This window comes from Gavialis gangeticus, unplaced genomic scaffold (assembly GCF_001723915.1).
Source record: "Gavialis gangeticus isolate Ggan-Ray unplaced genomic scaffold, GavGan_comp1, whole genome shotgun sequence".
Taxonomy (NCBI): Eukaryota; Metazoa; Chordata; order Crocodylia; family Gavialidae; genus Gavialis; species Gavialis gangeticus.
The window spans coordinates 36,350,170-36,364,503 of NW_017728995.1; the positions used below are offsets into that span (position 1 = coordinate 36,350,170).

Consider the following 14,334-nt stretch of genomic DNA (forward strand, 5'->3'; position numbering starts at 1 on the left):
CCGGCCCCGCCCCCTCCGCGCGACCCCGCCCCCTCAGCCCGGGGCAGACGCCCAGACCCGCCGCACGCAGGCGCAGTGCGGCAGCCTGCAGCGTGTTTAATCCGCGCCGGGTTTGAAGTCCGTGCACCACGGAGCAACGACACGTGACCCGCTTCTCCCCGGGCCAACGACGGACGGGACACGCGACATCCCCGTGCGATGCGGAGTCGACGGGGCGGGGCGATCCCGGCCACGCGGTCGGGGGCAAGCGCGCGGCTCGACCCCGCCCGCAGGGGCACGGGGAGGGCAGTGTTTCCTGGGCCACAGCCTGACCCTCGGCAGGCTGCGCGCCCCCGCGAGCACGGGCCCGGGCCCGGCCCGGGGAGTTGCTGAACTTACGGTAAAACAAAGTGGGGACTCCTCCCACCCCCCACCCCCCGTTCCTTCCAGGGGAAGATGCCACGTGGTAAGAACGGAGTAAGGGGGAAAACACAGTGAGATAGACCTTCACCTTTTCCCGCGATACCCGCACCTCGCGGGGTGTCCCTGTTGTCACAGGGTGCAGGGGCATGTGCAGACATGCTTGACTCAGGACGCTGCCAACGCTGGCAAGGAAGCTCCCTGCCCAGGCGCTCTGCCTGATCCGGGAAAGATGCTTCCCCGCCTGGGAGGGGACAAAGGGGCAGTCACAGAGTATGTCAGCGCATCAGTTCAGTCCTTTGGGTAACATCAGCCTTTTCATGCCAGATTGTTTGGAGCTCCAGGGACTGGCCCACCTGCCATCCCTGTGCTATTTAGAGATGTCATTACTAAAATGCATCATTCCCATGCACTTTTTGGGTTTAAGAAGGTAGAGCCTGGTGCTTCCCTGCACACAGCGGAAGCACTGCAGCAAGCATTGCGCTGTTAGGTCTCACATTTTTTGTAGTGCTGTAAGATGATGATGATAAAGTAATTTCTAACAGCTGGGGCATGCTGTGGACAAGGCCTGATGCAGAGTGAGGGACTATTTTATAGACAACTGACCAAGAGACCAACCCTGCCTGTATATAAAACAACTCAAAATACACTTTCAAGGTGGGTAGGGGATAAGATACAATATTCATGTGGCATCTTTCAAAACACTAAAAACGTTCAAAATCATCACTGTGCGATCAATCTGTAACTCCCAAAGTCCATGGAAAGGTGCCCCAATTCCAGCGAGCTCTTGGAGTAGGTCCTTGCTGAACAGGAAAGGATGCGGCGATCTACCTGCATTCACAAGCAACTGAAGCGTGCGCTCCAATGCCATCCGTGTGCGCAGCCTGTAACGCTAAAGCAAGAATTCGGACTGCTGACAGAGTCACTCAAAATTGTGGGAACATAATAATGATTTCAGTATGTCAAACAGTACGATGCAGTAGAACAGAAATACCTGAATTCATGTGCATTATACCAACACCAATACAAAACAAGCAGCCTTAAAAACAAAACAAATACCAATCATTTTAATAGAGACACTGTAGCCCAAGTTTCATCAGCAAGTTGGGCGAGTAACCTACACCTCCAAAAGGGAGGGGCAGGGGAACGGAGGTTGTGCTCTTTTGTGCTGAGTCTCTGACCCAAGATGAAGGTCAGACCCTCCTTCAGTGGCAACCCCAGTACTAGATATTCACATAGTTGTAAGATTATAATAATCAATTGCTTTTTAATTGTGAAAAAACAACAGCCTCTTCCTTCTGCACAAATGAAGGCCAATGATAGTCCATCTGTGTGGCATAAGCCTGAACGGGATGTAAAGTTTCCCTTTATTTGGTACGTGGCTCAATGCACAATGGACTTTTATTGCATACAGTTCAAGTGACATTCAGATGCACCCTGTGGCAGGAGTGGAAGTTCCCTGCTGCTGCTGAGCAGAACAGGAGCACATGAGCCAGCACTTCAGAGGCAAATGCAGACCTCTGAAGGCCTGGATCAGCCGTGCTCTTGATCCTGCAAGCTACAGCATCCCAGGGGGGCTGGGAGCCACCCCCACCTGGTGAGGCTGACATGTATTAATTAAACTACGCATTTGTTTCTGCCAGGGCTGGTCAGACAGAAAATGCTCTCTCAGCAAACACATCTTACTGTACACATCTGTGTACCTAAGGGGTCAGGGAGCAAAACTGCACAGTCTGAGCTGCCAGCCCTGCTCTGCAAACCAGTCCAACCCCACCGCCTCCTGCCCAAACACACTGACAGAACCTGCCGTGGGGAACGCTGACCATCAGTACCAGCCAGAGCAGAGGTTACAGTGTGGCATGAACACACACGCTGCTTACAAAAAAGTGAGGTCACGTGCTGCCCAGGCAGGCAAGAGTGCAGCAGAAGCACCCCCCCACAGCCGCAAGGCGAGAAAGGCCTTTGCTTTAGAGGAAATCCTCTTGTGAGTTTAAGCAGGGGGTCCCCTGAGACTAGAAAGGAAATGCTACCTGTGGTCCAAGGGGGAGGTCTGATACAGGGCATCTTAGAGAAAAGACTTGATGTCTTACTGTGACAGAAAGAAAGAGGGTAGCTATGCCCTGAAGCTTCAAACTGCTTTAATGTAGCCGTCACACTCAACATACACCCACCCTCACCTGTAGTGCCAAGACCATGTTCTTACTACTGTATATCTGCAATGTGCACTAGGTGCATCTCACACTGTCCCAGCTACAGAGAAGCTTATATTCTCTAACACCTCCTAATTTAAGACAGAAGGATATTTCAATATTAGCAATCACTGGGCATGCTATCATTGTACAGGAAGTCATTCCAATTTAAAAGCTTAGGAAACTCATCTATAAGGAGTATTCTCTAATAATAAAACTTACTACTTTCCAAAATAAATGCAGTTTAAACAGTGGGCTGAGTTTACTTTTCCTAAAGTAATTAGGTTACACATGAAGCACAGATTATATGCTGTGAAACTCAGCTACTTAGCATGCTTATCAACACGACACTTTGTATAATACAAGTATCTAATCTGGTATCAGGGACCTTCCATAGATGTTATTTTTCATTACCTATTTAATGCACAGTGGTAAATATCTTGGAATAGTTTAAATGTAAATGTGCCAGGAAAGACTTAATTCCAAATTTACCTGCTCACACTGAACCAAGCTAATTGTTAAAAAACAAACAACCCCCCCCCCCAATTTATTTCCAAAATAAGTTTCAGCAGCAAGATACCACGTTGCTGTAACTAGTTTGAGCAGGTCACAGGAAGTTTACAGTAGTTTAATGGTGCTCCCTAGAAACGAGCCTTACTGTTCAAAGTCCCGACAGACGGAGCATCAGGAACAGTGCAGGTGTGTGTTATCTATCCGTTATACAACAGACGCACACATCCAAGTGGGAAACCGTACATACCATGCACATCTGCAGAAGGCAGAGCAGGGCTTGCTGAGAAAGCTCCTCTCGATGCCAAGACAATGCCATTAGGCAATGCCACGTGTTGTTACTCTGCAGGAACAGCACAATACAACAATACACATATATATATGTGTGTGTGTATGCTGCCTACTTTACAGCGTGCTGCAACAAGGGATCAAGCAGGCTAAATTCAGGATGGCTGCATTACCTGCAAGTGTTCAAACTAGTCTGAACTGGGAGCAATATCAAGAGCTGCTTGGTGAAAGGCAGCCTTCCTGGCTGCGGCTGTTCCATGCAACGTCTGGTCCTCCAGATCATACATTCACCCGCGGAGTGACTGACCAGCAGTCACCGCCAGTGGCCTGCATTAGCGGGAAGGTTAAGCGGTGACAGAACTTGCATCAACTCTCATTATCTGCTGTTAGCAACACATGTCTGTGAGCACTGTTGGCAAGGGGAGCAGAGGATATTTTCTATCACTGGCAGATGTAGAGAGAGGATGCTCAGGAAAAGATTGCCAGGTTTCTCTCCCCACAACCACAAATCAGGGATGGGACGGGTAAGTTGGCCCTTGCCTTCCAGAGGCAAGTGCTTTACGGGGACAGCAGCGTCAGCAATCCTTCACCCCTCCCCATACCTGCCACTACCGCAGGCCACATCAGAGTGGTCATTTTATCTAGACTACTGACTACTAAAAAAATGCATATAGTTAAAGCTGTTTAAAAAGACTTGCACTATACATATAAGAGAACGAGTGATCAGGTTTAGTTCTTTTCCTGCTGTGACATTCAAGACTTCTGTGAATCTGATTGCTGGAAACGGTTTAGCTTCTCTGGATTATTGGAGGCCATTTGGGAAAAGTCACGGAAAATGTCCTGATAAATTTCATCTCCTGCACAGAAAGAGAAAAACAGGGAAACAGTTTTAACATGTTCATCAAAACAGGTCACATCATGCATCTTCACACAAATGTCCCACCGTCCTAGCAATTACTGTGCAACGTTCACGTATAGTAGATGGCTTATATGTGGAGTGATACTGATGGATGCAAAGTCTTTGAAAGAGACTGGTTAAATGACATGCATATTTTGTAAAAGCAAATGAAACAAAGCCAAACTATACCTGAAATAGTACCTCAAAGGCTGCCAGAGGAAAATTCAAAGTTAGGAAGGAAAGGTGCAAGCATTTTAAAGCAACGCAAAAGAAAAACACATTTAATTAACAGATAAAAAGCAAAATCATTCTATTAAAATGGAAGTCCTGGCATAGGCTCTCTTCATGAAAACAGAGGTATGGCATAAAGAAAGGACTAAAGAAAAAATGTCCTCTCATAGCCTGAGAGCTTGTAAGGTAACAAGGAGCATGCAACATTCCTATGGTACTGCAAATTCATGTTTGGAACGCTGCATTGTTGCTGCAGTAACATGGCACCATATTTAAATGCAATATTCAACATTCGTCTCATACTCCAGGATATCCCAACACTATACCAAGGGCCTTCAGCTAGCAGTGTCTTTTCATCAGTTCCTTCTGCCCTTCAGTTAGTGTTTAAAAGGACTTAGTTCCTGACACCAATTGAGCAACCCCCCTTTCCAATATCAGGACACGAAGAGGGAGGTGGACTGTTCCACCTAGTCTTTTCTGCAGCTCCCTGCCCCATCCACAAGAGCAGCCAAGTCGCATCTTCAATACCACAACAAGTCGGGGCGATGGGGTGTTGCTGTTTATTTCTTCACTCAATGGGCATTTCCCTAGCTTATGAGGGAACACACATCTTTACATTTTGGAGCTACCTCTGCTTCACTCGCATGACTGTTTGCCAGCGGCAGCCCCCTGCCCATTTCAAATCCATTCCATCCCTGGCAGCAATCGTTTCAAAGCGGGTTTCATAGTTTCTAGGGTCGGAAGGGACCTGAGCAGATCATCTAGCAGGTTTGGGCATCGTGGCTCCATTCCAGCACAGTGCTTGCACATAGGCTTCATTTAAAAATGCACTTGAAGCCCCGCTGCTAAACACATGGCAAGCACATGCCAATAAACTTAACAGACTCTAGAGGTACACAGCCATCTGGAGCCTCCCATCCTCTTCCCACAAACAAAGTAGTTGTAGACTGCACAAGGCCCAAGCACTTTTGTTCCCCGTCTGTCAGCTCCAGTGTGTACTGAATATCTAAAGGGGGCAGGAAATCGCCAAACCCCAGTTCACTTCTACTGCCATGCAGGCCTCCCTTCCTTTTAATGGTGGGGGAGGAGATGAGGAGGGTGGGTGAATGTAAACGTTTCCCTCCATCTCTAAACAGTATTCTTTTAAATGAATTCACAGAGCCTGTATGGGACAGGACTAGAGTAAAGATTGTTTTTCCATAATATCCTACATGAATTTCCAGTACCAAACCTATATCATTCCTCCGTATGTGGAGTTAGTGGTGCATTTATTTGAAAATACATTTTCAAATACGACAACTGATTTGCCCAAACTATTTAAAATATAGTGCCAAGATTTGTATATGAATAAATCAAAAATAATTCTTTCTGGTTTCAAAGAATAAGTTAAATCACCAACAGATTTAATCGAAGGGAATTTCTTTGTACTGAAATTCCCTTTTCAGTCCTCAGGTTAAGCTCCAAGTACTTTTTCTAGAACTGCAACAGGCACATGGCACGGGTTTGTTCATTACAGCTTCTGATAATTGCTTCCACTGGGAGACAAGCATATCATAAAACAGAAGTCATGAAAATTCATCAAGAGAACAGATATGGAAGAACACAAAGTCGAGGTTAGTATGTCTAATGCATGTGATTACATTATTAATCCAACAGAAACAAAGGGAAATGGATCCCACAGATGGACTATGTTGCACTTCAGTTAAACACATTTGGTTCTTTCAAGTTCACTCGAATGAAAGCTAGTTCTGCAAGATACTTTTTGGTTCTATTTTTGGCTGTTTTGGATGATAAAAGTTATCACATACAAAAATAGAAGAGTAAAATAAAGTGCCCCTCGTGTTTGTATGCTGCATTAAAATATTCAGTACTGTAAACATTGTAAATAGTATTTTAAAATGCTTAAAACTGATTTCCAAGCACTGTTATTGTAGCTAAAGTGCAGATTCTTAATACAAAAATACTATAGCACTGCTGTACTGTTCAACGCCAAAGTAACTTAAAAAGGCACACACTGAACATGAGAGGAAAACAGGAAAAAAGGGTAGCAGATGCTATTACGAAATACTGACTAGATTGTAGCACCAGAAGGTGAGCATTCTCAGGTATTATACATGGAAGAGTACAATAGCATGTATGGCTTCTACCACCACCAATGCACGTTTTGTAGAACAAGCTGCTTTAGTCAGCTGGTACCCATTCATACGAAGTACATTTTGGAAGACCCACTGTACCATGCAAAGTAATGAGTATGTTCCTTCAACAGCTCAAACCAATCAAATATCTTTACACTAGAAATACCGATGCTACTAGCTACACTAATCACTGTTTTCACTGACTGTACGCTAAAATACAGAATGCCGATTTCACTTAACTTCACCATTATGGGCTGCACTCTTTAACCCCCCCACCCCCTCCCTTGCCCTCTCGTACTGCCCAGCCACAGGATCTTTAATAAACCAGCTAGTATTTTATCATCATCTCTTCTGGAACCAGCTTTGAAGAAGAGTGTTAGACAGAGAGGATATACCTGACATTAGGATACATCTGCTATGCCAACTCCTGCTCTGCTACTAAGCAGGTTTTTTTTGTTCATCACCACCACAAAGGTGACTAGATTTTGTGCTCAGACTGGTACAGTCACACAGCACTTTTGTCAGGCAAATATTTAAAACATTCAAATAATTATTTATATTAAAAAAATAATAAAGTGAGTCATCCCAACAGAGCAGGTCCCAGTCTGTCCATGGAGTCAGTATTAGCAGTGACAGGCAGGAAGATGAAGGTCTATTCCTCAGTCTACCCAGGACCCACAGACCCTGGGCAGATCACTTGCTCTCTGTGCACCTTTTTCCCTTCGTCCATCTTGCCTGCTCAGGCCAATCAGGGATTCACGCTCTCTGTCCACACAGTGTCCACCTGATCTCAGGTGCAACCTCTAGATGCTACTGCAACATGGACAGATCAGACTAAAACTGTTGAGGAATAACTTACTTGCTTTGAGTTTTCCAACTGAGTGAAAAATCTCTACACAGATTTCACAAACAAAAAAGGAAAAACATGTTCCATTTTTACCAGCTCCAGTTAAAGTCTAGACATTCAATGATTTTTAGGAAAACAAAGTTTGCCTGTTTTTGTAACAAAAGAAAATCAAAGCAAGTCCTGTAACATTCAGTAACAAAACTCACTTCTGTACATGTAACATCAATTTGATTAATAATGCTTTCGCATCTCTCATATGCTAATAAATTTATCTAAAATACCTTACAATTTACTTGACTTTCCCTCAAAGCAAATGTGTTCTGCTCTTTGAAATCAGGGTGGAATTTCTTTTCACTTTAAAACAAATATGAGATTGATCACTGGGTACTGTTATCTTTTAGTGTGCCATGAAAAGTGGGATGCATTGTGTTGGCAACCAGTGTCACAGGCTGAACAACAGCCACTCAAGAGGGAGTGGGCGGTCTCTCTTTTACTCTGCAGAGCAGTAGCCTGTGTCACTTTACAGCTGGCAGACACTTTCGTGTTTGTGTCATAACCCATTAATATTTGTTAGCAAGTCATCCTGGGTTCTACAAAAATTACTCAAGTGTCTGAGGCAAGAATTCTTATGGGTGATATCTTTTATTGGACTGCCTGCATGGTTGGGATAGACGGAGACAAGGTTTTGGGTATCACAGTACCCTTCCTCCCTCGAGACCTGACAATGGGTACTGTGATACCCAAGAGCTTGTCTCCGTCTGTCCCAACCATGCAGGTGGTCCAATAAAAGATATCACCTACAAGAACTCTTGCATCTTTCCTGGACTATCACAGCAACATCACTTCAAATGTCTGAGCGTCTTTGTGGCTGAATATCCAATCTTAGCCCAAAGCTAGTTATGAAATAAACAAGTCTGGGTTTCTGGGCACAGGATTATTAGGCAGACTTACTGTGCTCCAGTGGCCTGCTGGCACAGAGCCCAATCTGCAAGATGCTGAGCACTGTGGCCCTAATCTTGCAAAGCACTCACATGCGAGTGGTCCCTGTGAAGTCAACAGAGCAGGCCTGAGGACTGCTGGTCTGGGCCCAAAGTGCTCAGTGCTGGACAGGAACAAGCCCAGAAAATGGTTTTACCTCAGCTAGGCTCCCTGATGATGGCCTCTGACTGGCTGTTAACTCCAGCTTGGATTGCAAATTCTCCAGTCGCTGCTTTTTGTTAACACTTTTTGCATTAGTTTAGATATGACTCTTATGAACGTGTGTCGTGGTAGGCACAGCTTGTGTAACAAGACAAAAGGTGCAAACAAGCAGTGTTCACCCATGAGGTTTTTGTACAGATGTGCCAAGTGGGACGTTTTGCTTTCTAATACCAATTGGACCAAATGCCAACTAACTTTTTGTAAAAACTGGTTGAGTTCTGTATATGCAAAAATGTGTCTCAAAAATTAACATCTTAACATCTGTACAATTTAAAAACAGACATTGTTTTAACATTTATTTCTGCAAAGCAGCCCTCATTTTCTCATTCCTGCCTGAAGTGAAGTGATTTCACATGAATAATTTGTATGGGCCTCAGGAAAAGGGTTTATAATGGAGAGAACAGACATCGATTCGAAATAATAAGATTAACTCCTCGATGTCGGCTGAACAATCCAGGGAGACGACGGCAGCTGTGGAGTCCATCAGGTGCAGCCTAACATCGCCTGGCTCTCAATGGACTGTCAACCATTGAGGGCTGTGCCTCCACCAGTGCTGCGGTAGGCAGCAGCAGCAATGACTGGCTACAGCTGTGCTAACATGCACCACTACCACGGTAAATGTCAAACACCCTCCTCTTCGGCCTACAAGTAAGTGATCTGGGAGAGTACGCAGCAGTCAACTCCAATCAAATGTTAACATGTAGATGTTGCCTATAAAACATTACAGTACCAAACTAATTCAGTTTTGCTCAAAAATTATGAATCTTCTAATTGTAAACTGATAAATTCCTGAATGCATTTCTTATACTGCATCTCAGTATGGTTATTAGTGGAGTATTGACCTGGCTGTCCATAAAGTCCTTCCGATTCACGCATTTCTTCATTCATTCTTGCTAAACGTAACCTATGGTTTAGAAAAGATGAGAAAGTTATTTGATTATACTGAAAAACATAGGAAAAAAATATTTAAAAACACATTTCTGAATTTCACCAGTGAAAGAGGCAAAGGTCTTATTTCAGTTTATCCAATGGATACTGCACTCTCTCTTCACAATGTCTTTAGTTCTTGACCATTTTTATATAAAACCCACCCAAAGTTTCTTGTGTGTTTTTGTCTCATGCTATAAGCCTAAGGAAAAAAATTAGATAGAATCTTAACAAAAAATACTTACAATGTTACTATATCTGCATTTGCAGCCTCTACAGCTATACTCAAGGGGTCTTTCCCTTCCTCATCTGTGGCATGCTGGTTTGCGCCTCGTTTCAGAAATAAACACACTTGCCTATTAAAGAAACAGCATTATAGAACACTTTTCACCAGGAACAAGAGAGACTTTGTAGATCAAGTGGACTCACTACACTCGTTCAAATTATTTCAGTTGTTTTGAACCATCTTGAGCCCTTTCCTGCCAACCTGAGTGACTCAGTTTAAATCCATCAGCTTTACCTAAAATTTTAACAGTGAAGGGTATCAGCGCTTAGCCGCAGGGTGGAATCGCAGTTGAATCGAAGAGCTGGAAACTGCTGCAATGGGCTCCCCTCCCCTTCACCACTGCATTTGGGAGGACCAAGAAAGAGACTTCCACCCATCTCTAACAAGCTGCTTGACAACAGCTATGAAGCAGCATAAAACCAGAGATTACTAGCATGCCTAAAAACCTAGAGCATCAGCTGTCTGCTTGCACTCACTGCAGAATTAATATTCTGAAATCCTGCTTGGTCACCTGCCTCTGGGAGCACTTCACCTCCATGAGGAATGGCTTTGGACACATTTTCTTCTTCCTCCAAAACTCTCCCAGGCCAGGAGGACACTTTGGCAAAGCTAAATGGGGGAGCAGGGGGTCTCTATTTCTGAGAAAAATATACCCAGGCAAGCAGCAGGGGTGCTGCACATCAGATTATGGTTTATTATGGTCTTGATTGCAGAGGGAGCACGTAGAGGCTTCAAACATATATCAGGGCCCTACTGTGTTAAGAGCTTTGGAAACACAGTGCAGAGGTGCACTGGCAGGCAGCACATGTGGACAAAGTGAACAAGGCACAATCCTAGCCGCCTCTGCAGTGGTTCTGTCAGCTTCTTACTTCCCTCACTGTCAGCAGCAGGTGATGGAAGGGTGGGATGGAACATATGACAGAACATTGCTGAACGACAGTTCTTAGGGAAGGGACATGACCGTCTGTTTCCAGTACGGTAATGAATCAGACTACTAGTGTGTAGCCGCATTTCATCCTGAAGGTGTGAAAAACAGCAGGATGTCCTGGGGAGAAGCAGTGCAGGGATTCAGAGTCTATGCAAATACCAAGCAACTGCAAGAGGCATGTCTTCAGAAAAGGATGGCTGTTTTACAAGTACTGCAAGAGAGCATTACCCAGTGTGTCCCAAGACTGTGGCATGATGCAGCGGTCCTCTTCCTTTCACATCCCTGTGGTTCACATTGGCACCATTCTGCAGCAAGAACTCACAGGTAACTAATGAGCCCTGAGGAATGACAACAGAAGGCCAATTCAGCACCAAGCCTTTCGAAGAAGAGACAAATCTAGAAGCATGTGAATCACAGAATCACATCACCTCATACGGCGAGGAAAGAAAGAAGGACGTGGCTCCAAATGTTATCTATTTAAGCACTAACAGGGTACACAGTCCCGACCAGGCCATTAACGGAAACCAATGCTCAGAAGCAACTTTGAAGAAGAGAGACAACATGAGCCCACTTTGGCACCACAGATCAAACACTATCACAAGCTAGCAAGGCAAGTGATTCACTGTTAACAGAGACCCAGAAACATCCGTGCTGTGCATCACTTACCCCTAGCACTGCCTGAATCAATGGGGTGCTTTTGTTTTCTGCTATATTGACCCAGTTTACTTCAGCCCCATGGGCCAATGCCTCTGCCATGTCAGGAAGGTTCTTCTTGTAGGCAGCATGATAAAGCTGCAATCCAGGATGCAGCTGCTTAGAACTGCAGACCACAGAAGCATCTTGCTTTTCTCCTTCTGAAAGACACACAGACAGACAGACACTTACCTGTAAATACTGACACTGACACAGTGACCTGAGACCTGGCAGACAAATACATCCACGTGACAAATGCTGCACCTATGGCATGCAGAAAACCGGCCTTTGCAAAACTCGGGGGTCTGAGCCACCAAAAGCCCGGCATAAGGGACATCGGCCCAGCGCTGCGTTACAATAGCTGGTAACAGCCACTCTTTCAATACCATGAATAACCACCACAAAAACATCAGTATTCACGTTACTAGCAACTGTGAACACCATTAAATCAATCCAGCTACCCCATATGACTTTACCTGGCTGCAGTTCTTGTTCTCTAATGTGATTTTCCCTCCAAGGTACAAGCTAGAAAGATATCTTAATAGCTCTAAGATTTCTTATACAGCAATACACAGAAACTTGCTATAAAGAGAATCCAATAGAAAGGAGTTAAAGTAACCCCCTAGTTAAGTCCAATACAAAGAAGTTACAAAGTGCAAGGTACAGTTTTCAGCACAGAAAGGTAAAACTGCTCTGCAAACGTATCAGCCGGCACATGGACACACAGTGTCTGGCTACTCTCAGCCCAGGAAATGGTTCTTGGGCAAAGAGCCAAACCTGAGTTTGTGCCATGACAGGGAGCCCACGCAACAACACTTTACAAAACACACACAGGGAACCGCACATGACTGCCCTGCAAATCTACTACACAGAGGCAAGAGGAGGCTAGAAACCACTGAGGACCACCGCCCGACAGCCTCACACAGCACAAAAGCTGTGAGCCTGCAGAAGAGGAACACTGGAGCGTGGTCAGGCAGCAATTTCTTCAGTGGGGTTTGAAGAAGAAAATGTGGAGGCATTTTAAAGAAAGAAAAAGAACAAATGCAAAAGACTGCAGATGCTTTGGCACAGCCACACTCCTATGGACCTGGCTCTGATTCCGGTCCATAGGTACTGCACCCAAGGAACAAGTGTGTACAAGGCCTAGGAAGTCCCGTGACACCGTCACAGGGGGAGGAGAGGCACAGGGGAGGAGGCACAACCTTGATGGGGTTCAGAGGCCAAAATATGGGGACTCACAGTTGACACCTGGATGCAGCCCTTCAGCTCTGACTTACGAGACAACAGACAGCTGTGAGGATGATGGATGCGGCTTCTGGGCCTCTCACCACCATGCTACAACAGAGCCATGGCCCAAGGGAGACTAGACATGGCTCTGCTCCCCCAGTGGCTCTGGAGGCTGCACATGCAGACTTGGTGTTGAAATCACAGGCACCATTAGAGAAGCCAGCTGCAAAACAGGACATTTATTCCAAGACCAGGCCATAAGAGACCCTGCATACCAATACAGCAAAGGCACTTGAGATGGTTACCTGAGTAATACAGCCAAGCAAAACAAGGGCATCAGAGCAGAAGAGAAAGTTTGAAAAACACAGGGAAGAACAGTACAGAAATGCCACAGAGTGCCTCAAAGCCTCACTGGAGCAGTCATGGATAACTACCAAAGCTTTAAATAAAAGCAAACCAAGGTAGCAATGAACAGACCAAAGAACTGCAGGAAAACAGCAGCAAACGTGTCATCTGAGACCAGAATATAAAGCAAGGCCAACACCAAACAGCCAAAGGGGGATTCTCATTTGATCCCAGGACAGAAGACATGCACTGCAGCAGACCTGTGAGGCCCAGCTGTGTCTAACAGAGGCAGACAAACACCAGGCTCTCAACATACCCGTTAAATCACGATGGACAGTAACCTAAACCTTTGGAGATCAAAGGAACAAATACATAACTGTGCACATTTCCCAAATGAAGCACGGTCACAGCAACGTTAGCAGAAAGAAAAGGTCCTTGAGACTGTGCCCTTCCAGGTCAAAGGATTTGCTGAGTCTTCATGGCAGAAAAGGTCCCCAGCCTGAACTGCTGCAAACGGCTGGAAAACCATGCTAAGAAGCATGACCTGGAAGCTGAGGCTGCCCCTCATTTCAGCAGGGTGAACAGGCAACCCCTGGGGTCCAGGAAAGAGAGGTAAAGGACAGGTAGGCTTGGCTGCTCCAGAGAACCTCCAGTCTCTGCCCAGAGCCCTCAGAGAGACCACAGCAAGGATGGGGAAGAAGAAAACACCTTGGTATTTGGTGCCACACTGCACTTTCCACACCCACTGCAGGCTCACAGCCATCCACCAGTGGGCTGCAGTGGCTGTCCTGCCTGGAAGGAAGCTCTGAACTGTGTCCTCCACTTGCTGCAGGCCAATCACAGACCAGGTCACTGGCTCTGGGGGATCAGGGAGCCAGATTCTTCTAGGCAATACTGCAGTGTGTCCAAGGGGGTTTCAACTGGCTGGATTTCAGTGTGACAAGGGATAAGGAGAAAATAAGAGTTGTGCATTTAATCCATGCACTTCATACTTCCACTCAGACTTGTGGTGAGGGCCAAGCATGAGGGAAAAGCTCAAAAGGGTCAGCCCCACACAGGAAGGCAAGAGTAAGAGCTCCCAGAGATGGCTGGTGAAACCTGTCAGCCTTGATGGAAGGGAACAGTCCTCAAGGCTTTGCAGGCTGAACTACCTTCCATGTGTGACCAAATGCCCCTGGGTGTGGAGGATGAGACAACTCAGAGGTGAGCCATGTCCTAGGGGGAAGGCACC

The 14,334-nt window shown here is 45.7% G+C and overlaps 2 protein-coding genes and 1 long non-coding RNA gene across 4 annotated transcripts in view; 1 reads left to right on the forward strand and 2 right to left on the reverse strand.

Moving 5' to 3' along the window:
* XXYLT1 (xyloside xylosyltransferase 1) overlaps nt 1–2,594 on the reverse strand; it is a 27,260-nt gene extending 24,666 nt beyond the window's left edge. The window contains exons 1-2 of the mRNA XM_019503069.1: nt 2,577–2,594; nt 491–643 (exon numbers count right to left, since the gene is read on the reverse strand). Coding sequence (XP_019358614.1) covers nt 491–643; nt 2,577–2,594 — 171 coding nt within the window. The remainder of the gene's footprint in view (nt 1–490; nt 644–2,576) is intronic.
* A 974-nt stretch (nt 2,595–3,568) lies between these two features.
* ACAP2 (ArfGAP with coiled-coil, ankyrin repeat and PH domains 2) overlaps nt 3,569–14,334 on the reverse strand; it is a 137,822-nt gene continuing 127,056 nt past the window's right edge. For both annotated transcript variants that reach the window (XM_019503505.1, XM_019503506.1), the window contains 5 exons: nt 11,505–11,692; nt 11,067–11,176; nt 9,870–9,980; nt 9,540–9,601; nt 3,569–4,243 (listed from right to left, as the gene is read on the reverse strand). In XM_019503505.1, coding sequence (XP_019359050.1) covers nt 4,140–4,243; nt 9,540–9,601; nt 9,870–9,980; nt 11,067–11,176; nt 11,505–11,692 — 575 coding nt within the window. In that variant the 3' untranslated portion in view covers nt 3,569–4,139. The remainder of the gene's footprint in view (nt 4,244–9,539; nt 9,602–9,869; nt 9,981–11,066; nt 11,177–11,504; nt 11,693–14,334) is intronic.
* LOC109288124 lies at nt 4,474–6,807 on the forward strand. Its single transcript, XR_002095069.1, has 2 exons — nt 4,474–5,234; nt 5,284–6,807. It is a non-coding gene; the product is annotated as an uncharacterized LOC109288124 (long non-coding RNA).